General features: G+C 46.4%; 1 protein-coding gene across 1 annotated transcript in view; it reads left to right on the plus strand.

The window, feature by feature from the left end:
* The first annotated feature begins 5,018 nt into the window (after positions 1–5,018).
* The window catches only part of LOC113480157 (exocyst complex component 1-like), a 36,434-nt gene continuing 15,837 nt past the window's right edge, over positions 5,019–25,615 (plus strand). The window contains exons 1-6 of the mRNA XM_026848777.1: positions 5,019–5,121; positions 12,958–13,143; positions 14,524–14,651; positions 18,697–18,856; positions 19,643–19,836; positions 24,169–24,396. Coding sequence (XP_026704578.1) covers positions 5,019–5,121; positions 12,958–13,143; positions 14,524–14,651; positions 18,697–18,856; positions 19,643–19,836; positions 24,169–24,396 — 999 coding nt within the window. The remainder of the gene's footprint in view (positions 5,122–12,957; positions 13,144–14,523; positions 14,652–18,696; positions 18,857–19,642; positions 19,837–24,168; positions 24,397–25,615) is intronic.

Raw genomic sequence — 25,615 nt, forward strand, 5'->3', positions numbered from 1 at the left:
GCGCAGGATCTGACCCAAATACTCTACAAGCGTCTGATTAAAAACTGCCAGTGGCCAACAGCTGGACTCGATGCTTATTTCAGCAATAACTACCGGGATGAGGGCAGCAACCCGGTGTCTCCGAAAGCCCTGGAGAAGCCTGGGTGTGTGGTCCCCCCCACATCTGGTAAGAGCTAGGATAAAGGCTTCATCTCTAGAGGAAACCTGGCAGGTGGCAGCTTTCAGCCAAACAAAACAATATTGAGAGTGTGTCTTCAGGCTGTGGGAGCCTTGCTAGAGGGTAGTGTGGAGGCTGAAAATATATTTGGTGTCAAAGACCAACATGAGAAGTTCATGGGAGAAGGATCCATGACAGAAGAAGAGGCTGTTGATTAGGAAATCCTTAAACTGGAGCTCACTAGGGATTTTCTTTGGGTATACAGGGAAATACTTGCCCTGTTCTTTTACCATTTTTGGGGCAAGTAGCCCTGGCAGTGCTGGAAACAGTCTACTCAGCTGGATATTTTGAGACTCCTTATGAGCTGAGGTCTTTGTCCTTTGATGGAAAGTGGGTCCCTTGGGCTGGGATGGTGGGACTGACATGCCTGAGCCATGTGATGCAATTTGTCTGCCACTCTTCTGGCAGTAGTCTGATATGTGTGTCCTCACTACTCTCCCAAACTGTTTCAGGGCTGAATAAAATACTTTGAGTCAGTACAGGCTCCGAGCAGCCCACGTCTTAGCTGCAAGGGGCACCAGCTTCCAGAAGATCTGGGGCAAGGAGCTGCTGAGGAGCAGTTATTCCTCCACATCACTTGCACTGGCTCCATTAGTGTTATATTAATGACAGGTTAAGAACTGGCTGTTTTTTCCTGCTCAGGAATGCAGCCACTGCTATATGCTCACAGACCAGTGACAAAAGCATCCCCAAGGCAGAAGCTGCCTGGAGGAACAGAAAGTTTGACTTTAAATCAGCTTATTTGTAACAGCATTTCCAAAGGGCATTCCTGTCAAATGAGTAGTATATATGTTTCACTCTCTGTTGCTGCAGGTTTTGCAAATGGGAATTTAGTGTTGATGTGCAGTTTATCTTCCAAAGAGATATTGCACAAGTAGGATGTCGACATCCCACTCTCTGTACAACCCTGGACTCTGGCTGGCCATGTACCCAGGCACCCATTCAGGGCATCATTTGCCATGAAGGGTGCCTGGTGCTGCCTTAGGGAAGAGAAGTGCTATGAACTGGGAGGAAGAGAGACACAAGGCAGATTCCCCTCATCTCCCCTGAGGACATCCATGTAGGTCTTGCAGGTCAAGAGAGACATTTAGGGCCTACAAGTCTGTCTTCTAAGATGGTCCAGAGATGGGTAACTGCCTTCCTGTTGCTATTTGGTACTGCTATAGAGCACTGAGGTGGGGAAGAAACCTCTCAACATCAGCTGTGTGACAGGCTCTCATTGTGCTGAATGCAAAGTCAGTTGAGCACATGGCTGCCCTGTAATCTCCTTTCCTCGCTCGAACTCTTTTGGTTTATTGTTCATGTTTACTCAAGGGGAAAAAAAAAAAAAAAAAAGAAAAAGTGGGTCCATAAACTAAATATGGGCTTATTTGTCGTGCTGTCAGTGACAATCTATAGCAGTGATACAGCGCTCATTGTGCTGGAGATAAATCGGTAGGAAAGGGAAGACAGCGAGGTCTTGAAGGGAAATAAGGCACCAAGAGCTATCAGGATGTTTGGAGATCCAGGAGCAGGCAGAGCCTCTTGGCGTTTCCCAGCAGAGTTGGGCAGCACCCTCTAGTGGGATCTCTGCCGTCATCGGCTGTCTGTAAGCATCCCCTAAAAACACACATGCCGGGGGAGGATGAGGATGTGCAGTCCTCCCACTCACTAGTGACATGGGGGTCTACTCAAGAACTCACCAAGGTCTGCTCACAGAGAACCGTGAGGGTCCCTTCAGCATCAGGACCTTGTGCAGAGAGGGAAGGGTTAGTGGTGGAGATGCCAAGCGGGCTGGTCTATGAATCACACAGCAAAAATTAATTTCCCACCCTGTCCCAGCTGAGTGCCTCAGCCCTCTTCTGCCTCTGCTCTCACTGATATGGTAAATGGAGCCAGAGACCAGATCGGAGCACCCCAGGACTACTCTGGGGGTGAAAGAGCCCCCCAAGCATCTAGGATGGGGCCAGGGCTAATCCTCCAGGCAGAGCAGGGCATTAACCACATTGCCTTCAGGATGGAAGGTCCCAAATTCTGCAGCTTCCCCACATACCTGTGTGTCTTTGCTTTCCAGCTGCAAAGCAAGAAACCTGTAGGAATCAAAAATAATCCTGCAGGAATTTGACATTAAAGGATGTGGGGCAAAATACATCCCTACTCCTCCCCATAACGAACCAGTGCCTCACTTAACCTGATTTATTTTCTCTACCAGCAGCAAAACCTGTGTGCTGTACCACCATGGTACTCTATTTTCCTGTGCTAGATCAGCATGTACATGGATGTGATGATCTTCCAGAGAAGAGGCTACCCATGCCTGGATCATGGCCACCGATTCCAGCTCTCCTGGGCTATCTTTAGGAACACCTCAGATCAGTTTTTGTATACTGTGGAGCCATTTGCCTAATTAGAATCCTGAGGCAGCGAGTTCCCCGGGGCAATTATAAGTGTCCTAAAAAGATGTTGCTTTGTGTCTTTTAATGCTTTGTTTCTTCAGTCGCAGAATAGCCTTTTGTTCCCAAGCTGCAGTGCTGAGTGTTGCTGCCACATCGACCGACAAATAACTTCTGGAGGTTTTATGGGATATAGAACAGAACAAATGGCCTCTCCTAAAATATTTTCTTTCTTTCATAAATCTTGATTATACCGCTATATCCTTTCCAGACATATGAAACTGCTCTGAACGCAGATAAAAATGCTGGTTTGGTGGGGTTTTTTTCCTTTAACCCCACATGTAATTCCTCCATGGGAAAGATGATAGGGCACAGCTGCACAAGGCACATGGCATGTTTGCAGGACCAGCCCTGGGCAGAGCAGCTGGCTGTACAGATACCCACTTTTCTGGGTCTGGACCCCCATATCCGACTTGGACACTGCTACCTGCAGCCACCATTTCAGGGGTCAGAGACAGAATGAGAGAGGGACACGTGGCTATGACTCATTCCTTATCTCTTCCGATGCTGGACTGAGAGAGAAGATAGTTCATGACCTGATTTCCTATTTCTAGCAGGCTGCAGGCTATAACTACACAGAATGTTATAGTCCACAAGGAAGCCACCAGAAATGTGGGCCTCTTTATAATCCTGGTCCTAATCCAGTGACTGGATAGATCATCAGAAAGGCCTGGAAAAGATACAGAGCTCATAAATCTGAGAACATCAGATGAAGTTAATGGGAGCCTTTGCACTGACCCCAGTTTGGGCTTTTGGAGTAACGTTATATCTCAGAGCTTTCTGCAGTGTGGTTTCCCTCAGAAGAGCCTGGGAGAGGTAATTTCTCAGTCTTTCTATTTGTTTTATCAGTTTTACCCCAGAAAATGGAGCATTCTTAGATCTCAAACACAGCTTATTGCCAGCTGTGCACAACTGTGAATGGGAAGGGAAGAGGGAAGAAATCCACTTTCTTGTTGATCTAGCTCCAGCGCAGTGCCTAGATTTATCTTCGTGTTCAGGAAAGCAAATAGAGAGCTAAAGACAAACAGCCACCTTGATTTACCAGTGAGATTAAGAGCATGTTAGCAGAGCAAGAAAGAGTCTTCATAAAAAATGAAAGAAGACCAGGCGGGTGGAAAGAGCAGTGAAGATGAAACTCAATGAGTTATCTAGGGCATGTAAGAAAACCATCAGCCCAGCAAAAATGTGAGAAGAGAGCACAGGAGGTGAAGACAGTGGGGAAAAACAAGGCATTATGTTTTATTAATCATACTACTTTACGTTTAAATAGTACTGTCTTACTAAGAAGATGGATAGGCACACCCGTGCCTGTCTGTATGATGTAGTCACTGAAGTCACCGCGGTCTGGTGGGTCAGGAGTGAAGGCCAGCAGGCAGGTGACAAACAGCTCATCTCAGGCCATGGAGATTACCATGTGCTGGGTCTGGTCCATATACCTAAAAACTGCACACATGCACACATACACGCATGCACACACCATCCCCAGCAGCTTGCAGCTTCATGGCACAATGAAGCAGTGAAAACTCTTGTCCAAATTAACTCGGGAGGTCTGGGGCATGTTGAGATTCAAAGTTCACGCTGCTGTGTAGCAGGGCAGGTCCCTCCTGACTAAGTGATGGGAGCCAGGGATGCTGAAACATCATACTCTTGCAGGCGACCCTTTAGCTCCTTTGTTCCTCCTGTCTTTTCCCTCTCACTTCCAAATCTATAGAGAATCAAGACAGCTACTGAGTTTACAAAGCGGAGCACTGCAAAGCTAAGAAAGTCCAGCTCTGCAGCTGCCTCTGAAATTTTAATTCCTCCTACCCTATGCACGTGTTTTGACAGAGGCTTTGAGAATACCTTTGGTGCTTTACCGTTGATATCTGGTACTTTGCAGAGCCTCAGCCAGACACGGCCTGGGGCACATTCGCAATGCTCTCAAGCACTGATCAGAGACAGGAGCAGTGTTAACACTGCTGATCATCTGCAGCTGCAAAAGACTCATCGAAGAAATTAAGGATGTGAATCTCTTGAAATGCTTATGGTTTGGTCCTGGGTAGAGGAAAGGGAAAAAAGGGGAAGTCATCAAGTAAATTGTTTGTTCAGTTCTCATCTTTCCTCTACATCCATAAGCCAGCTCTCATCCTTCATCACAACATCAATGATCATGTTCTAGCACACCATGCTTCCAAGTACTTTCCCTGGGAAGGAGGAAGATGGGCCAAACCAGCCAGGATTTGACCCTGGCATGGGTGAAATCCTTGGTATTCTTACTGGGTTCCTAAACTGCTGAGCAACACTGGTGCAAGAGGGAGAGCAAAGTGCATGAGAGAGGGGAAACCCTGTTGCTGAAGAACTTGGAAAACTGAAGTAGAAGATCTGATGGGGCCATGAGACAAGCTGGGAAGCTGAGTAAGGACTCTGGAAAATCCCCTCAGTCTGGCACCATCTCCAGGCAACAGGCCATAACCCCAGCCAGACCTCAGCGGAAAGGTGAGCTTCAGCAGAGCTGTTACTTGGCAACCTACCCTGTTAGTGACTGACCACAGGGCTTATTCTGGTTTTACACCAGTGCTACCCATCTAAAAATGAGATCACTGTGTGGAGGACTGGACACAACTGGCTGGCAAATCTGTAGCAGTAACTTCGGACAAATGATGACGTCTCCATGACCAGTGCCCAAAATACTAAAAGAACTGAGAAGGAGGAGACATTAATTTTTGAACCAGAACACTGCACCATATTTCCTCATCTCTCACTGAGTTTAAGGAATGGCAACAAAAGCAGATGAGAAGATGTGAGACACAGGTAGGAGGGAGATGACCTTGGTCTCGTGCCTGTCTTGTTCATTTTCAGGAAGCAGTTGCTGCTCTTGATGAAAGCCACATCCAAGCATATGGCAACATGGGGCCACCTTTCGTAGCATCAAGGTGATTTCAGAGGGTTGCTCAGCCCACTGCTGTCTGTCTCGATAAGAAGAAGGTGTGAGGCAGACACTCTGCTGCAACTGGGATAATTTTGGTCCTAGGGAGCAGGGACTTTCCATGCACTGGCTGATGGGACAGGACAGAGAGAAATGCTTGACAAGAAGAGGCCAGGAGACTTTAACCAGAAATAAAACATGCCAATCCAGTCCATCCTAATCTCCTTGAAGAGGTCAGAGAAGGAACTGACAAGGAAAATCCATACCAAAAGTCTAGATACTTGACCTTTGCAAAGCTTCTGGACAGCATGAAAGGAAAGAGCAGCTGAGATTTTCACCTGGCAAGGAAAATGGGGTGATCCCAGGTGTGGTCGATGTAGCCCCCTGACACTCGGTCCTCTTCTGACCAATGTCTCTGTTTAAGAAGACAGAAAAAAGGATCAGCCATAAATTGAGGCAGGAAAGCTGGGGCAAGGTCAGGGGAAGACCTGGGCAAGGAGAGAGAGGTGCAGAGCTCACCGTGGGATTTCTGTAGCTCACGTAATTTGCAGCAGCCTTTAGAATGCTCTGAGGCATGGCATTTTTTCCCTTCCCTCCCTCCTTGGTTTGCACACAGCCTGGCATGAGAGGAATGAGAAACCACAACCTGGACTATCTGTTTTATGGAGGGAAGGATCCAGCCTTCAACTGCTAGCAGGATCACCGGGATCAGGCAGACCCTGCAGTGGGGCTGAGGCGGTAGCAGGAAAAACCATGCTGAGCACAGAGGAGAAGCTCTCCCGCTGGGAACAGTTTTCTGGGAAAAGGAGACGGCAGAAAACAGTGTCCAGTGTACACCAGAATTGCTGCTTGCCCTTCAACACGAGTTTCAACTGCCTCCAGACATTAAACATGTGGAGTCACAATAAGGACAAGGACAAGGCAACTCCTTTAATCTTGCATTTTCCTTGCCCTAATCTATCACCGTTACCTCAGTCTTGACTTACTGGGAAAATTCTCTTTTTGCCTGTACTAAGCCATTCCCCATTCTTCTGTGGTTTAACTGGGCTCCAGCCCCCCCTCCTGGTAAAGGGCAGCACCTGTGTGCCTAGTGGGTATGTCCCAAACTGCTGCTGGTGCAAGGCAAAGGGGATTTTTTTTCTTCATGGCAGCAAGGATGCTGAAGAAAATCCATAGTAGGAGCAAGCAGAAGGATTTCGACCCCCTGTTCATGTTTTGGAGCGGCACTGTCCATGCATATCTGGTCATCTAGTGGTCCAGAGCAAGTCCTTCCTGAGAAGTGCTGGTTGTCACCTCTTTTTTAGGGGGATGGCAGGAGCTGTCCATTAAACATTGAAATGGCTAGGTATTCTGGGAATGCAGGCTGTTTAAGCACCAAAAATAGGATTTGACATCAAATGATGACTACAAGTCCCCGCAGCAGAAAATTAAATAGCTTAGATTCTCTGCTGTGCCCTGCGGCAAAACCAGCTTTCTGTTCCCTGTTTAGGGAAGGAAGAGAAAAGCAAACTACTGCAGATTGTTAAGCTCAGACAGGGAACAGCAATCAGACATTCCAAATTGTGTATGGTTTTGATTCCTCCAGCCTGAATGTTAAAATAATCAATTTATTACTGCATATGGAATTGGGTGGAAAAATTAATGCAAGGCACACTGTATTTCCACACTTGTATTTCCCTTTTCTTTATTAGCTCATTTGTACATGCAATTTCCTAATTTCTATTTGCATGAAAACTGTTAAAAACACTCCTGTATTTTTAAAAGTATTTCATTAGGATTATGAGTTTGCAGCAATTGAGATTAATTGGTTGTTTGCATCACTCTTACAGCTGCTTCATCCTGTTTGCAGATGCGGGCAGGGAAACACATGCCAGCAACGGCTGGCTTTTTCAAGGTTTGTTGGGCTTTTTTTCTTCCCCAGCCTTCACAAAGCTACATGTACCCTCTGCTTAAAATAAAAAACTTTGATTCCTCAGTGTCTACAGCAGCTGTGAGACTTGAGGGAAATAATCCAGGGGAATGATCTATCCGGGCGCTGGTGCCTGAGACTGCAGTGCTACAGAGCAGCTTTCTGTGAGCTCCTGGGACTGTGTGAGTAAAGCCAGAAATCCTACAGTAACTCATTCTTTCCTGTTTCATTCCTGAATTTTTCTTTTAGCCACGCAGGATGTTCTTAAGAAAACCTCCCTGCTCCCAGTGGAACTGGTGCTTGTGTGCCAGGCTGGCATCTGGATGAGTTGTTCTCCTCAACTGTGTTTGTGCAAGGGAGGCATTTCCCCCCTTGCGCTCCTGTAATGCCTATGAATGATAATGAAGGCATGTGCAGCTGGCTGGAAGAGAAGAAAATCCGCTGTGTGAGCAAGAAGAGGTTAAGACCAAGTTTATGGAAATAATATGAAGTCATAAATGGAAGGCCTGGCATAGCATCTTTACTGTCTTGCAGTAAATGATGCTGTGTTAATGCAGTCCTGCTGTGGTGTGATAGTATTTTTCTCTCTTCCACAATGCTTGCCCCATCGAATTTACCTTCCAGAGTGCCCATGATGTCCTTGAAGCTCAAAAATTAAATAAGTTGTTTTTCCAAGGCATCAAACATATCAGGCCTGTAGACACAGCTTTACGCAGCCATCTTTGGCAGCCAGACATGACATGGAGTCTACAGAACCTCACTGACCTAACCAGTGTTCAGCCATGGCCCCACTGTAACATGCTGGAGAAGGAGAAATGACCATAGTTCATGGCGGGCTGTGACTCGCAGTGTCCCCTGTACCTGTCAACACCTGTTAAATGAACAGTTCAATTAAACCATTGCCACTTCCCAGTGACTGTTGCTTTTTAAGCCCTCATTTTGCCCGTTTAGATTCATGCTGAGGCAGAGAAGTATGGCACAGTATATGTCAATGGCATCAAAACTGGTGCAGGGGTCTGGGATAAAGCTTTTCAGTGAATGATCGCGATTGCTCAATGGAAACATGGCCCATTCGGGGCTGCAGAGCCTGATTCTGAAGCGAAATATGAAGGCAATACACAGGCTGCACCAGAGATGGGTCGGTCTGTTTTCCTCCTGGCTAAGATCACCCTGTGCAATTCAACTCCAGGCACATGGTTCCCAGGCAGATCCTGGCACCAGCTGAAAGCCAGATTACCTTTGTTACCCTCCAAGGTGTCAGTGGTTCAAGCCCTAGATACATTCAAGATTGAGATTTCTGCACTGGCACCATTCCTGAAGCCAAGGCTGACACCCACATGAGCTAGGACCAGAGCATTCCGACCCCAGGTTATGGCCATGAAACTTCCAGCAATTAGGCAAAAATAGAGCTCTCATTTCCCCTAAGGTATTTCTGCCAAAAGAGTGTATCAATCAAGCTTCCTGCCCACCTGAGGACCACAAAGGAGGGATGGAAGAACCAACCCTTCTGCCTGGGCTGTGAGAGTGATCCTTGAGGCACCATTCACAGCTACTGTCCTGCTGCCCCACAGCCAGATGTTGAGACTGCTTCTCCCTGCACTCTCCAAATCCTCATTCCTAGCTCCTGACTCTGGCTCCTCTCTGGATCATTGCTTTTGGCTCCAGCACAGATCTGTTATTTGCGGGATAGCACTCACACCGGTGTCTGTACCCAAATGCCCATGGTCCTTTGGCTTCGACAGGACCTGGCTTTTGATTAATACTAAAGTGTATCCCAAGGTTACAAGGTTACAAGGAAACAGCATGAGGCTTACTTTATGCTTAAAGCTAAATTATCATGATTATGCATCTTGCTTAACGAGGGCATGTACCATGCCATTAGCATCTGGTCTGACTCCTAAATCTCTTCTAGGCTTCTGAGACCTTTTGTTAAAGGAGAAGGACTAGGGGGACAACATCTGACTAGACGCTGAACCACAGTTGTTCTCTGTTCAGCACTTGGACTCTCTTTAGTGAAACAAAGAGGAAATGGAGGGCAATTTTATAATACCTTGCTTTGCTTTCAGTCAAACCCCATTTCATCTCCAGCTGCCCCGATGCATCGCTTGCTCTCAGCTGCACCTGGTCCCTGCAGCATTTGCGCGCGTGAGGGATTTCCTGCCCTGACCTCAAGCCGGCAGCTTCACTCAGGTTCTTCAGGCTTCCTGTTTTTCTCTTAAAGCTTTCATTTTACCAGCAAACTGTTTCCTGTTCTAAGGCTTCTTGTGACTGAAATCCTGCAATTTATCCTCAGCGAGACACGGCTGGTAAAGTCTTTGAATGTTCTTCCTTTCGCTAACACTCTCTTCCTTGCTGTCAGCTGTCTGGATGGGTGATGTGCCCTTCTGTGAAAATTTCAGGAAGGTTTCACTGAGATCTTTAAGTCTTACAGGTTGTGTCTAGAAAACAGGGGGGTTAACTGGCTCCGCTACAGACAGCTTTTCAATTACATTTGTGGAAAGTATTGTGCTTTCTGCATTAACTTATCAGGGAGCAGTGAGCCCTCTATTACTTTGGCTTTCAATCATTTTCATGTAGCTGTTGCTCAAGTGCTATTATAAACGAATTAGTGAGTTTGAAAGCAATAGCAGTGTGGACGGTCAGGTCTCCGGGCTGCCATCCTGCCTGCCTCTGGAGGTGAATGCCATTAGAGAGACTGAAAAGCTGACAGGGATGGAGAAACCAAGATAACCCAGTGAGAGACTGCATTCAAAGAGATGCTATGGTGACAGAATCATTTTAGCAACAATTTTTTTTTTTTTTTTGGTCACAGCCATGGTAGAAAAAGTTTAAATGATTGCGGATGTGATTTCAAGCTCGTTAACTATGTGGCTGAGCTGAAAGCCCCATCGCTATGGGGAGGGAACTTCTGAAGGTTTCATTTTATTTAGTTCTGAAGGTTTCATTTTATTTAGTTCACTGCATAGCAACAGTAAATTTCAATAACAATTATTTTCTCTTAGAAAACATTCAAAGTGAATGTTCGAAATATTATTATTTTCCCACAGTCTATATCTTTATTTATCCCCAATTCTTACTGAAATATCTGCATTAAATGCAACCTTTTAGTTGTAGCCACTTTGCTTATTCCCTCACCACCTAGATCAAAGGCTGTAATGTAACTGCTGGTTGTTTCTGAATGTTTATGCATGATATACTGGACATGAACTGTCATCTCCTCCCTGATAGTGCTGGGTTTGACTTATACTGGAAATAGATCTCCATGAGTCTTAGGTATGATCTGTGTGATGACTTTCCATTAAGAATATTGTGGGTTAAAAAAAGCAGTCTCATAGAATCATAGAATACCAGGTTGGCAGGGACCTCAAGGATAAGGGACCTCAAGTTTGTGAACAAGCAACTCATTTTTGCTAAAAACACTGCTTCTGCTAAGATGGTTTAAACAAACCCTCTCCTTCTTGCATTGGGTTGACATGAATCGGTGTATTTCAATACCTCAAACTGAATCAAGTTGTCTTGTTCCAGCCTAGCACTGAGCTGAGCTTGCCTGAGCTTTCCAGAGGTTGCAGTCAGCTTGCTCTCTGTGGGCTGGACTTGGAGACAGGACTCTCCTGCGGCATCTCTGACCAAGGCCCGGGCGTGCTTTGAGCGTTGCTTTTAAGGAGGAAGCCAGGAGAAATCCTCTTGATTGGGAAGCTTTCTTACTGCATTTCCTTTCTCTGTAAAGTGACAATCATGTTACTCCTACAAAATGTCATGAGGTGATGCAATGGTTTAAAGCTGGATGCTGCGATTTCCTTAGACGACTTTTAGTCATGCACACCATAGCCATTCTCAGGCTGTGGAGAAGTATATTCAGCTACAAAGCAAAATGAGGGGGAGAAGAAGTTGATATTTGTTTCCTGTTGGACTATGAATGCAAAAAATTTGCACTTGTTCAGCTGGCTGGAGAATTCAGACGCGAGTGGCACATAGCCAGGGAATACAAACGTAGCCGTCTGCAGGAGGGGCTCAACCCCAGTAACTGAGACTGCACCTGGGTTTCCCATTCCCTCCGTGTTACTCCCTCCTCCTTTCTGGTTAATTAGCTGATGAGCTTGGAGCCAAGGAACCTTGAAAGAACAAATGAGTGGGGGTCTCCTTTGGAGTTTAGGAGTTGCTGCCTCTTAATATTGGTTTTCTAATGAGTCAGCAATCATGTGAAACCTGCGAGCGCTTTCACCCTCTGCAGAGGGTACTTTCCCTCTGCTGCTTGTGGGTCCAAGCCCCAGGGACGGAGGCAGAGGGCTTGGGAAGGTGAGCCAGCCATTTGGGGGAAGCATCTGCCCTGGTCTGCATGGCTGCAGGAGAGCAGGGAGGGACTCACTGGAGGAGAACTGGGGATGGAAGGGGAGGGGGAAGCAGTGGTGGCCTGAGGCCCCTCTCCCCTGGTATTTTTCAAAAAATGAGTCTTTTAGGGCACTGAGGAGGAAGCAGGGAATCACAGAGCTGTCAGCCGAGGAGGTACTGCAGCTGGAGCGGGGAGAGCTAAGCACAGCACAGCCCAGGGGAACAGAGGGGAGATTTGGAGAGCACAAGGGCACAGCAAGGTGGATGCAGGCTGTGGTGGCAGAATGTGGTCAAGGAGGTCACAGTGGCTGTGCATTTCCAGCCCCACATGGTGTTGGCCTTAGCACAACATCTCTTGCAAGGCATGTGCCTTAGCAAGCCACCTGCCTTTGCCTCCATGCCCACAGTGCAACCCTGTGAGCTCCTCTGAGTCCCCTCCACAGCCAGGGCTCTGTTTGCACTCCTGTGAGGCTCCAGCATCCCCCCAGGTTCAGTGAGTTGTGTCTCTGCATGCCTGGGCTGCTCAGCGTGGCATGAGGCTGGCTGGGCATGTCGATCTGCCCTCACAGGGTTGCGGTGCATTTCTGCTAAGCTAAAGCCCCAGGGATGTCCGAGAGGCAGGATACCCCAGGGCTGAGCTCCAGAAGTGGAGTTGGGCTTCTTTGTTCTGCAGCACGGGCTTGCACAGTCATGTATGTCCATCCCGCGCTGACTGAAGGGCACAGCGGCTCAACTTGAGCATTGCATGGTGTCACCCAGGAGTGTGATTTCTTGAGCTGTGAGCACTGAAACAGTGTGGGCCAACAAAAGCAATCAGGCAATGGATTGCTTGTAGCTGCTAACCTGTTTCACCTGCCTGTGGGCATTGTCCTGTTGCTCAAGGCTAAGCTGAGTTGGAACTAAAAAAACCAAGTCTTTTGAAGAAATTAGGAAAGTCTTATTGTGACCTTATTGGGCTGGATGTACTGGCATGTCCTGCTTGCAATGGGCAGGAATTCAAACCAGCTGATTATAAAAGGCCCTTCTGGCCTCAAGTCTGCACCAATTATTTAACACTCATGCTGTCTGCAAGACAACAGATATTAAATCAGTGTGGGGGTAATGTATTTTACTGGTGTGTCAGGAGCTTGCTTGTGGATCATCTCTCCAGCCTCTTTGTGTTTCACAGGAGGTATTGTGCAGCCTGCGGTGACCACAAGCTACCACTTCTTGTTGTGTTTGGGTATCACCATGGCTTCTCTTTGGAGCTCTCTGGAAAAAGATGTGTTCAACCCACAGAAAAAGAGGCTGCTGGAAACCATTCGTGTCTGGAAGACAGGGAAGAAGAAGAAGATGTCCATTCTCTGTGTTGTGGGTGAGAATCCTTGGGGTCTGGGAGACAGGTTAAGTTGCAAACCCAGGAAGGTTTCTCGCAAACTCAGAGTTTGGTCTCTGATGGATCTTTTCCTAATTTGGGAGAAGAGACAGGACCACTATTTGGAATGCTAGATTTTAAGATTAAATGAAGGAAATCTTAATTCAAAGATAGAGCTGTGCCACATCTATACAGAATGTCAAGAACTGGCAACAAAATGAGAAGTTCCCTCTTGAATGTCGGATGAACTTTAGCTGGCTAAAGAGAGGTGGGGTCTGCAGGATTGCTCCCTCCACCAATGTAAGATTTTTTTTTTTTACCATTTGCATCAAATTTGTCATTAGAGGTCAGCAACAAACCATTCTAACATGACACAGCATTACAGCCTCATTCTGTCTTCTCCCAGTCTTTTTTTTTTGGTGAAAGTTTTAACAGTACCCAGACATTTCAGGACTATTTCAGGAGTATGTAGCTATTTGACTAGGATCCAAAGGTGCAAGTGCTTTGGGAAATTTTCCATCTCCTTTGATCTATGCTTTTCTAGTTGCTCTATCACTCCTGAGAAGTTTTGTAGATTTTTTTTTACAAACTTACAGGAGAGAGACTTTCCTGCCAATGAGCTTCTAGGCAGCATAATCACCTACTACAGGATTAATTTCTGACAGCCTTAGCCATAGTGTTTGACTTAAATGATGTGCTTCAAAAAACCCCTATAGTCAATGGAAGACAGGTGGAATATCTCCAAGGGATGATGTAGCCACCCTATGAGGAGCATCTAAAAGACATGAGTTACTCTTGGAACTGTCCATATCAGCTTTCTGGAGATACCTAGCTGATACGGGAGATCTAGATTATAATAGCCAGAATGATGTACACTGAGCACCTCCCAGATGAACCAAGATGTGACTGTAAGCTAATTGGCACTGGAATTGATTTTTGATGGGATATGTAAGTGTGGGTATCAGTCAGACATTTCAGTGCTTGCACACCCTGTTGTAGGGCCAGCAGTATGGTATGTAACCATCATCAATCTTACTGCACTAGGGTACCCTGTTCCTGTCACATTTGGATCTTGCTGGAATATTACTTGTGGCTTGTGCGGAGCACAATGGTCTGGTTTAAAACTCGTTGAAGTTATTTGGAATCCCTCCATAGACCTCACAGTACTCTGGATTAGACCCTAGAGAGAACTTCTTATATATAAATACTTATTGAAGAGAAAAGCCAGTCAAAACCCTGTAGCACCTCTCCACAGAACTACAATACAAAATCAGTGTCTGTGTGTCCATCTGTACCTGTCCACTCACACTGAACTGTTGTGTACTGGGCTAACAATAATATTGTGGGCTATTTTTTTCTTTTCCTGTCCCTCATCCTCAGTGGACACCTTTAGGCCAATGCAGCCGTTTCTGGTGAAGGTCAAGGTAGACCGAGGAGAACAGTACAAGATAGCCTACAGGTGGCCTTTAGCAGAGCTGCAGCTGGTAGATGGAAAGACTCTCAATCAGGTAGGACTGATTTTCCTTCTGTGGCAAAGGGCAGGACTGATCACAGGAGAGGGAGATGAATATGAAGCTAGAGAGACGCGGGCCAGGGTCCATAGGGGTATTTGGGTGCTCTGGAACTTAGCCCATATGTTTAGATGGTGGGAAGGACAGCAGGGGGTGTGTGGGGGAGGTTGTGTGTGGTTTCTAATATAGGACTGAACCAGCCTGAATAATATTTATTGTGGGGAAACAACCACTATTAAAAAAAAATTTAAAAGCCCTCTGCCTTCCCTCAGAGTTGCTTCCTTGAGTATGGTGAACTGAGGTCCCCCCCTGGATGGTTCCACCATCCTACATCAGTGCTTTTGGACTTCTCATTTCCCTCATCTGCTTCAGGGAGATGCCTGTGCCCAGGATGCTGAAGCTGGAGTGATTTTCTCTCCATCTCTAAGTTAGAAAATCTCAGACCGGCCAAATACCTGACCAGGGTGAGCAGCGAGTGTGTGACTGCTGCATGGACACAGCTTCTATCAAACTCTCCTTATTCCTCAGGTAGAGGACTTCCTGAAGCTCTTTGCAGCAACTCTCAGAGGCTGGAGAGATGGACTGCAAAGCACTGCTCTTGTCAGGTCTCCAGCATTTGCAGAACACATTGTCAGACCCATCTGTCGATCCATGTTGACAAAGCTTCTTGACAGACATTTGCATAGGGTATTTAAAGATTAAATGGAGGCATTTACTGAAAGAAGGATTATAGAGAGCTGGAGTCAACGTGAGTCTGCGCTTTTAGGGTGACATTAAGGTTTTGGGGAAAGAAAGCATGGACAAGATACTCCCTTTCTGCTGCTGGGGCTGGCAGAGTGTTGTTAAAGTTGTTATAATTAGTTTCTTTATTAATGTGAATGTTCCAGGGGCTTTGGCTAGGTGCCTGGGTTTTCACAAGCATAGAAATAAATGAGAAAAAGAACAGCTTTCCAGTTCTGCATCCAGGACAAATAAAGTACATCTGCACAGCATGTCTGGAAGGAAAATTACAATTGCAGGTTTGCAGGACATCTTGATCCTATGGGTAGAACTGAACTGTGTTACATTTTCCTGTACACAAGGAAAGACATGCTTTCATCCTGCCTGAGCTTTCTTCAAGCAGATGAGCCTCGCTTCACCAAATCTTCTAAACTACTTTGGCTTCTGAGGAGTTAGGATTAGAAGATACCTCCAGGATTTTCAGTCCTTTCCTCCTCATTTGCCATCCCAATAAGATAAACTGATAATACTCTATCTTAAAGTATTGCTGTATTTTTGAATCCCCTCCTACTGGGAGACAAACAGAGAACTTGGTTGTCCCAATAGCTAAAGCCGCCTTCTGACTCCCAGCCTGTATTCCTACCCACATCATCCCTGTCAGCGCTTGGGCTGTGGCTGTCCTTTAGGTTAGACATCTCTTTTCCTTTGCAGATCTATTTTTAGATTGCAGTCACCTCCCCTATCAACCTTCCTTCTGGCAGGCTAAGCAGACCGACCTCTTAGTCTTCTTCATTGACTTCTCTCTTCCCTTCATCAGGCCTGGAGCCCTCTTCAGCCTCTTCCAGGCTGAATTGGTCTTTCTTGAATGGGGTCAGCCAGAATTGTCCTTATCATTCCTAAAATGGGATCTACTGACCATCTGAAGCTGCTGCACGAAGTCCCCAGGCAGAGGAGAGGCTGAAGCAGTAGGCTGCAGCCAGGATGTACTGACATCTCTCAGGTCCCGCCGCAGAGATCCCAGCACAAGACAAGCTCCCCAGTACTGCCCAGTGCTCAAGTCTGCACCACCCCTCCCTGTTGCATGGCTTGGCAGGTCTGTGAAAATCAAAACAAGATCTCTCCACTGTTACTCATCAGATAGTACTGACTACAGCCAAACCCCAGCTTGTGAGTCAATATTCAGCACACACAGCAAGGACTTGATGGCCAGGTCTGCCCTGGTGCACTGGGAAGCCCTCTGTTCACTGGCACCAACCAAGTACTGACACTGCAAGTCCAGTGGTGCTTAAAGCTACAGCTCCCTTGACCAAAACAGTATGAATATTTATGAAACGATTAACGGATGCCTCCTTGCTTTAATAGCTCCTCATAAGGCATGCTGTAAACCACGCACGCTGTAAATTCCTCCCCCAGACATCACTGCTTTGTGCCATTGCAGGGGCTGCTGCTGAGCCTGAAAAGCAATGCGGGGGTGTGATGTATTGCTCCGAGGTGTTTAGGAAGCAACCCTGAAAGCATCGTCGGACTGCGTCAATCCTCATAAACTCTATGTCTGTTATAATGATTAGTATCAATAATTATAAGTGTGGCTTCTAAGTTCTCCCGAAGATGAGATCAGGCTGTGCCGCAGAGCTAATGAGCTGGTGCGGGAAAGAGTTTCTTTCTGCCGGATGTTCCTAGTTCAGCAGCCTCCCTTAGCCTCCACATCTGTATATTGCTTAGTGGCAAAAACTAAGACTCCTGTGGCTGGAGTTCCCCCTCCATGAGACTACATCCTTTGGGCATAGCTAGATGTAGAGATATTGACACTTACACAGATGAAAACAACATGGGGAAATGCCAAGTCCATGCTCCTGTTATCTCAGGTGACCTTCCCCTGACAAGAAATGGGGCTGCTGGGATACACCAGGTGAAGCATGTGTGGTACCACTGTGCTGCTGGGGGGACTTTGGGACTGAGCTTGTGGAAACCTGTTTCTTGATTTTCTCTGGGTGTTCCCAATACTTGAATGAGGAGAGGTTTGAGATTTTGGGTTGAATGAGGATTGCAGAGGGGAATATCTGCAGTGGGAGGCAGGGTGGATGCTGGGCTCACCCCAAATGCTTAACTCCAGTTGATTCAAGCTTTCTCATTCAGCACATCATTACACTGCAGAGCTTATTGCCACAGGATGCTGTAGAAGCCAACGCTGTAAGTTCAAAAGACCATTAGAGGAAATCAGGGACAGTAGGTCCTTCAAGGGCTGTTAAACACAGTGCTGTGGATACAACCTCTGGCTCAACGAGCTGCTAGATAGATCACGGGCTGCTGGAGGCTGGCAGGGAATCCTGAAGGCAATATAAGTCTGAACTTGCCCTTTGAATGCTTTTTCTCCCAAGCATCTGTCACTGGTCACTGTCAAAATTCATGAGCGTTCATCCCCCAAAACTTGAAGTAAAAAGTGAGGGATTTATATAATCTGAAAAGAAATCAGCATGCTGGATCAGGACACTGGGACTGGTTCCTTGGTCTGACCCACTATGTGTGTCATGGTGTCCACTTCTAGGGTCAGAATTGCCGTGCATCCTTTTATTTTCAGTGCTTTTGTCATGTCTGTGATGATGTGCCAAGTGCCATGACCATACCTCTCAAATCCCACTCAGTTGCTCTGGGATAGCAGGAGAAGTCCAGGGAGAGATGTCTATATCTGCAGGAAAGAAACACAAAGAAGGATTTGCTGTTATCTAGAGGAATGTCCTGCTGTCAGCTTGGAAATACAGAGCTTTTCAGGGAACTCATTGATTGAAAGACTTCAACCTTCTGACAACAGTTACTCTGAACACGGTACAGTTGGTGTTCATCACATGAGGTGTTGTGGGGATGCTGGGGGCAATAGCCTTCATCAGATCTGAGTCTGCTTATACCTGTACAGCTTCACCAAAGCCAGTATAGTCATTGGCATGATGTGGCCAGTAGCACTGGTCTCCCTGGGGTCACCTTCCCAGCACATTCAGGCAGAATTTTTGCTAGATGGTGTCAGGGAGCTGTCAGAACCATCCTCACTGGTTGGAGGGACTGAGCTGCCTGTGCAGACAGAGCTCTCTCCTCAGACATCTAAGCCCTGTGCTAGTCTCCATTCACAATGTGGTTTCCTGGGGCCACTGAAAACTTGAAGCTGCAGTGTATCTTCCTCCCTCCCTCAACCAGGAGGTGTTTTTCCCCCTGGTGTGCAGGTGTTTTCACATCAGTGCTTGCTATTAAAATGTGCAGCAAACCTGGGCTGAGTGTATGTAGTGTGGCAAGTAGCATCTAATTGATGTGGTAATTAACTGTTGACATCTAGGCAAGCCTGGATTTTGATCTGCAGTTCGATAAGGTTTACAAATGGACTGCTAGCAGCTTTGAGGAGAAGAAAACCTTTATCAGATGCTTGTGGAAGCTGAACCACCGCTTCCTCACCAGCTCTATTACGTTTGTGAATGTCCCCTCCTATGCAGTGGAAGGTAATTAGTTTCCTTGTCACACTTGGAGTGGTTTGGGTTTTTTGCATCATCACTATCATCACTTTAGGAACAGGGGGTGGATAAATTTCAAATAGTGAATGCAGATGATGGTAGAGGTGGGCACCAGTGAGACAGAAACAGAAGAATCCATGTTTTGTATATCTGGAGGCACAGACACCTGATTTATCCACTAACCCTTGCTGTGGAGACTCAGTACTATTCTGGTAAGAAAAATAGATGGGCAGTTTATCTTATCTCCACAGACGTTATCTGCACTCTGGGTTGAGGAAGGTGAGCATTAAAGTGTTGGTCCTGATAGGCCATGGGGAGACTGGCTGCCTGCCTGGTAACATTCCCCAGCAGCATATCAAGAAATACAGATATATATGGATATAAAGATATATTTTACTCTACAACACATGACTATCAGTATTTTTGATCAGAGGAAACCTGTTAATCTCTGAAATTTGTCTCAGCTTTGTACAACAAACATATCAACATTCCCCAACATACAGTCCCAGAGAAGTAAGCAAATAAAAACACAACCAGAGCTCAAATTAAGTTTCAAATGTCCGTTTTGTCCCTCTTACAAAACTGACTCTTTATCCCATGTGCATTTTTCTTTGCTCCATGCTGTGATCTTATTCTAACTGACCAACAGACTGAGATCACTGGACTCATGTCACTTGGGCTCAATGGGACCCCTGGGGCTAATATTATCAGAGCTAATAAAATGACATAGCTAGAAGGCTTTGGTCAGCACTACATCTCATCCTGCCCATGCAGGGAGACAAAGGCCTCAAGAAGACAGGAAGGACACTGTGGAAGCTGAGAGCCAGGATGGGCTCAGCGTGTACCAGGAGATGACACCAAAGGAAGCTGCTGATGTGTTGAAGCTGATGGAGGAGCACGAGCCCCTTGTGAACAACTCTGTGGCCTTTGCAGAGCGGCTGAGCAATGATCTCCATGTGTTGGATGAGGTAAGGGCGCCAAGGGCTGTGACTCAACTGAAAAGAAGGTGGCTGGCATGGGGGGCACTGGACTGAATCTCTGGGTATCGGCAGCTCATTTGTTTGTTGTGAGCACTTTACTGGAGAGAAAGTCATCTCGGCGTTGTGCTACTTCAGGTCAGAAGGCATCTCGCATGCGAGTCAGGAGGATGTTGCTGCTCCCCTTCCGAGGGTCAATGTTCATCCCACTGTGCACTGTACTTGGGCTGCCTGTCCCTTTCAGGGGCTAAACAAGTAGCTGCAGCCTGGCAGCCGGGCACCAAATATGTGTCTGTGCTGAGCTTAACCACCCTTAGGCATTGGCTTGGGTGGTGTCTCTCCGATGAACCAATGACTCACCAACTCAAGGCAGATGAGGCAGATGAAGTCCAGTTTTGCAAAGGAGTAAAACAGAATAGTGGCACAGACCCAGTTGCAGGGAAGGATATGGAGCCCAGCTGCACGTGGACAATGGATTATAATTTCTGGGGCAGTGCAGGGATGGGTAAGAGCCTAACTGTAAGGGCCTGACTGTGGGGCAAAGTGAAGTGGGGTGCTCTGGGGCTGGCTGAGGGAGGTGGATGAGGCGGGGAGATCTAGGTTCTCCTTTGCATTGTGCAGAAGGTCTCCGTGTCCCACGCAGTGTGAATTAGGACCATCATTTCTGTTGCCACCTGTGCAGAAGAAATTTGTCTTAGGGCATTGCCTCTGGCTCCTACTGCTGGGTCCACAAGCTGTGCTGGAGCAATCCCACAGCCTTAACCTCATCTGGAAATGATTTACAGCAACTGTCCCAAGGGGAAAACGTGGTTAACAACAAATCCTTCTTCATGTTTTCAAGGGGAAACGTGGCTGGGTGTCTCACAGGGAGGGTTAGCCTGCCAGACACCTCCGGCCACTGAGAGCTCCCCAGGCTCCTGCCAAATCCACAGACAGAAGCAGTGGGGATGGGTCCTGACATGTTGCCATGAGGGCTATCACAGATGGATCAAAAATTCCTGTTATTGCAGTTATTTGTTTGTTGTGTGGGTTTTGGGGGGTTGGTTTTTTTTGTTTGTTTTGTTTTGTTTTTTTAACTTGAGCAGAAGAGCATTAGTTACCTTCGCAAGGGGAGAATAGAGGAAAGTTGTGTAGGAAGGATAAAGGCTGCTGAGCAGGGAGGGAGGGGATGAAAGTGCATGTAGAAAGTGAGGGGTGGTGAAGAGCACAAAGGGTGGTCTGACAGGCAGGGATACCTGGAAGAAAATAAAAGGTCAACAATGATCCCTACAGAAATAAAACCAGCAGCTAGGGAGAAAGAGGGGAAAAATGAAACAGAGCTGAAAGGAGATAAAAAGTAAAAAATAAACTGTGGTAGAAAGGGCCAATGGAGAAGGCACACATTATTTTCAGACTAGTGAGCTTTATTTACTTTATTAGAGTTTCTGTATTTTACTGCATTTCTGCAGAGGATAATTTCTTTGAGTGCTGGAGAAACATAATGAGATAGCTGCTTCGAACATTTATCTTATGCTAATATATCTGCTGCTACGATTTTATGGGTAGGTAACTGAAGAACAAAGGGGAAAAAATAAGCCAAGAAATATCCTAAACCATACCAGAAACCACAAACCCTAAATTCAACCTCCTTTAGCTTCAGTATTTGCTTTATTCCCAATTTGTATTTTTATATATATGACTTATTACATTTGGAAACTTAGTAGTTAATCTGGAAGACCAAACTCCTGAGGTCTGCTCCTGCTTGCTCTTGGCAAGTTGTACAGGCACTTTGTTTCCCAGCTATAAAACACCCTATGAGAGTAACTAATAAATCTTTGTTAAGATCTTTGTGATGAAAAGCACTGTTGAATATATTATTTTAATACCCTCTAATGAAAAATGTCACTTATTGCTAATATGAATTAATTAATAAGATGTTTCTATTTCTAAAGTTTAATCGATGATATTAAGCGTTATTAATACCAGCAAGTTAGACTAGCACATGCATATATTTAAATGTTTTTTCCTGCATCCCCGTGATAACACTTTGTCCTCCTCTTACAATAGTAATCACCCTCTGCTAAACCATCTCTTCTGGGGATCACGAAACACCGCACCAACAGTAAGCAAGTGCTTATCTGCTTTGGAGGGAAGGAAAGCACAGTCAGGGTACCTGGGAGGTGGCAAGCTCTGATTTTTACATTGGTATTCCTACATACTTGCAGGATCCCAGCACCTGCTGAAACTCAGGCATCTCCTGGCAGCTTTGTACCACCTTCAGCAGGAGAGTTATTACCCTCACCCGAGAGGCAATTCTCTGGAGAGCCCCTTCTGCCAGCAGCTTCCCTGCCAGTGCTACCAGTGATGCTTTGCTCTGGGCAAACCCCTATGGGTCTGTTAAGCTCTAATAAGACAATCTGTAGGTGAAGCAGTGACAGGCTTGCAGGAGGTTTATGGCTGTAATTTATGAACATTTAATAAAATGTGAAGCTCTGTGCAGAGCCCGTAGTCATGGGCCGGGGTCCCCGGTGTGCGGCTGGAAAGCAGCAGTCTGGGAGCGAGGCTGTTTGCTCCTGCCCAGGTCCTTTGTGCCTGCCTGTGTAGGCTGGTTGGGCTCCGGGTGAAAGGAGCATTCATGTAGCATTGTTGGTGCTTTCGGAGATAAGTATCTGCGTGCGTTAGCAAGCCCCACTTCAAATCCAACTGCTGAGCCTGGTGGCAAGTGAATCTTCTGTCTGCCCTGCCATCACTGGGCTCTCTGTGGGAAAGCTGCATCACTTTGCAGTGGGGTAGTTTCATCTCTACTCTCTGATAGAGATGCTTTGTTGTGTTTGTTATGATATTAAGCTCTTCTTTTCTACAGAAGTCCTCTGACCTTTCCAGGTCCTTTGTGGACCTGTCTACATCTGAAGCCATTCCTCACAGTCCTTTCTCCCACACTTTCCTAAGATGACACTATATTTGTAACAGGAGAGTGTGATCCATGCTTTGCTAGTGGGTCTGAAGCTGCTTGGTCCAGGTGTGTGCTGCAAAGTGGCTCTCACACATTTTGGGAGCACCTCCGTGTCCCTCATCTTTATCCCAATAGCAGTGCAGGAGGAGCTTGAAGAAAAGAAGGTCCTTAACACAGGGTTGTAGGTGCCTAGCATCTACTGTGCTTTCAGACACATTTATAATTCAGAGCGCAGGGTAGGTCCAAGCCACAGTAACCTGACTTGGGTTGACAAGACTTTGCTTCTCTTCCTCCTGTTGTTTCCTACTAGCAAGCTGAGAGTGGGGCATGCTGGGGGGGTGCAGATGCTTCTGTTGGTTTTCATTTAATGAAAAAGACATCAGATAATTGAGATATCAGAAAAGACAAACTTTTTTAAAAGCTTTATTGATAGAAAAATAGCAGTCTGGAAGACTCACGCCTCCCAGGCCCGTGTATATTGATTGTTTTCTTTGCTATCCCGCATGGTACATAGGCCCTGCCAATGATACAATTAACATTTGGAAGCAGTTAATCTCTAGCAGAGCTTGTCAGCAGCGATTAACACGCCATTATATCTCTACCACCCGTCAAAACAAATGCCTGAGACCTCCCTAGGCAAACTGTGCCTTCAGTTTCCATATTAGAGACATATATATGTGCATGTTTCATGCATGATTTAACTGTTTATTAATTCCACTGCCAGAGCAGCTCAGCTGGGTAACACCCTGGCAGCAGTGGCAATGACCGGAGCTGTGCTAAACATGCTGTGACAGGCAGTTGGCTTGGCCATAGCCTACATAAATGTGTTAGAACCAGCCAGAAATGGCCAGTACCTCAAACTGGGCATGTTTCCTTACAAACAGTGTGGGATGGACACCCAAGTCCTCAGGAGACTTCACCAGTTCTGGCAATAAAGGGTTGGAGACACCATGCAGTGTCCCTTTGGGACTTTTCTAGTGCACAGAGGGAAAACTAGGGTGCAGAAACCAGAAAGGGTTGGTACCCTCACCAAACCTACAGAATGTACTCTGCTTATGGTCAGATTTGCCCGGCGACTCCACAGTAACCTCTTTGCTGTGACAGATGAAAGTCCTCTGAGCATACACCTTGCTCAGGGAAGGGTTTTGTTCTGCCCTGGCACTTGGGACCTGCAGATGCTTGCTGATGTAAAGTTGAGCCAAGTGCAAAGACAAGACATTGACCTTGTGCAAGTAGTGATGCAGGACAGCTGCAATTATAACAGTACTTTGCATGTTATAATGACAGGGTCTCTGATTTGACTTGGGACAGTGAAGGTCAGGATATTTGACTCTGATATGGTGGTTAGTCCCTGCTACAGTGCTGAAGCCATCTGTTTCTCCATTTCACAGGCCAACCTTAGAGCCATTATATCTTCTGAGAAGCAGGTGACACAGCTGATGAGCTCCATTGATGAGGCCCTGGCAGAGGTGGCCAGAGTGGAGGAGACCTTGCAGATCTACGATGAGTTACTGGGAAGTGTGAAGCAGCAGATGGACCACATCCACCGGGAAAACTCCTTGCTACATTGCATCATTTCCAACAAGACAAGGCTGATGGATGAGATCCTCTTTCTCACGGTGTGTAGATTTGCAAAGACATAAATCTTCAGCCTGTTGAATGTATTAGAAAAAGCATTCAGTGAGCCTCAAACACTCTGAAAACTATTATCTGTCTGCAAAGGCTACAGAGCTTCTCTGGCCTAGAAATGAGGGACTTTGTTGTCTTGATAATATAATGACAACCACACAGCTGGGATGGACTACAGGTAGACCAGTAGTACCATCGCTGTGGTCTAGGGCTGTAAGAGGGGTCCCTAAAAGTTCTTTTCATGGGCAAGGTGAGCCTCAAATTATGTAATGCCAAGGACCTTCTGAATGCAGTTCTGTAGCATTTCACTTGAGGTGATGTGGTCTGCCTTTCACTGTCAGCTTTGGGACCTTCTTACAAGCTCAGAAGCTGCTGGAGCAGTGTTTTTATCCTTGCACCCAAAGCACTGTAATCCTCCCAGCCTTGTGTTTTCAAGTTTCAGACATACCTACGTCCGTTTTGCGGGGTGTCTTGTGGGAAGCAATTGCCACTGAGGGTAGCTGCTTTCTTCTTCCCTTAGTAGCTTTCGGTTTGTATCTTTGTACTAGGGAAAGCCAGTTCTCATTAGTAGATAAGAGTCATTTCAATAGCCAGCAATCATAACCCAGGAATATGCAAACACAGTACTTAATGAGCAATTAGAGCCAGAGAATGAAGCACTCACCCCTGGTCAAATCGTGCTCCCATCAGCACTGATAACCTCACAGGCAGAGATACCTCTGGGGACTTCGAGTGGATACTGAGGCACTACACATCTACCATCAGAAAAGCTTTCTGGGGACTCCCTGTTGCCCTGGAGAGGCTGCTTGTCCAGAGACCCTGTTGCATCTCTTTCCACTCCCCACTGATGGGAGTTTGCCCATTCTTCCTCTCTCCTTTGCTTTAATTTTTTTATTTTTCTTTTTCCCACCCTTGAAGGTAACAAGGTTAAGTCAATATCTGCCATCAGCTGTGGACTTTGTGCACATCAGCCTGTCTCTGCACCCACTGTGGAGTAAGGAGCTTTTCTCTGCAGCACCTCATAGCCACAGAGACACTGGGGCAGGGGACAACACAGCCAGCAGAAAGACTCTTGACGAGCTCTGAAAATATGGGAAAGCAAATTATTAACAGACATAAAGTGCTATAAATGCAAGAACTGTGCTGTAATAATACAGCTAATCCTCACTTCCACTGCTTACCTCTATGCCATTGACCTTTTCAATTCTG

Source organism: Athene cunicularia, assembly GCF_003259725.1.
Source record: "Athene cunicularia isolate RWA chromosome 4 unlocalized genomic scaffold, athCun1 chr4_part3, whole genome shotgun sequence".
NCBI lineage: Eukaryota > Metazoa > Chordata > Aves > Strigiformes > Strigidae > Athene > Athene cunicularia.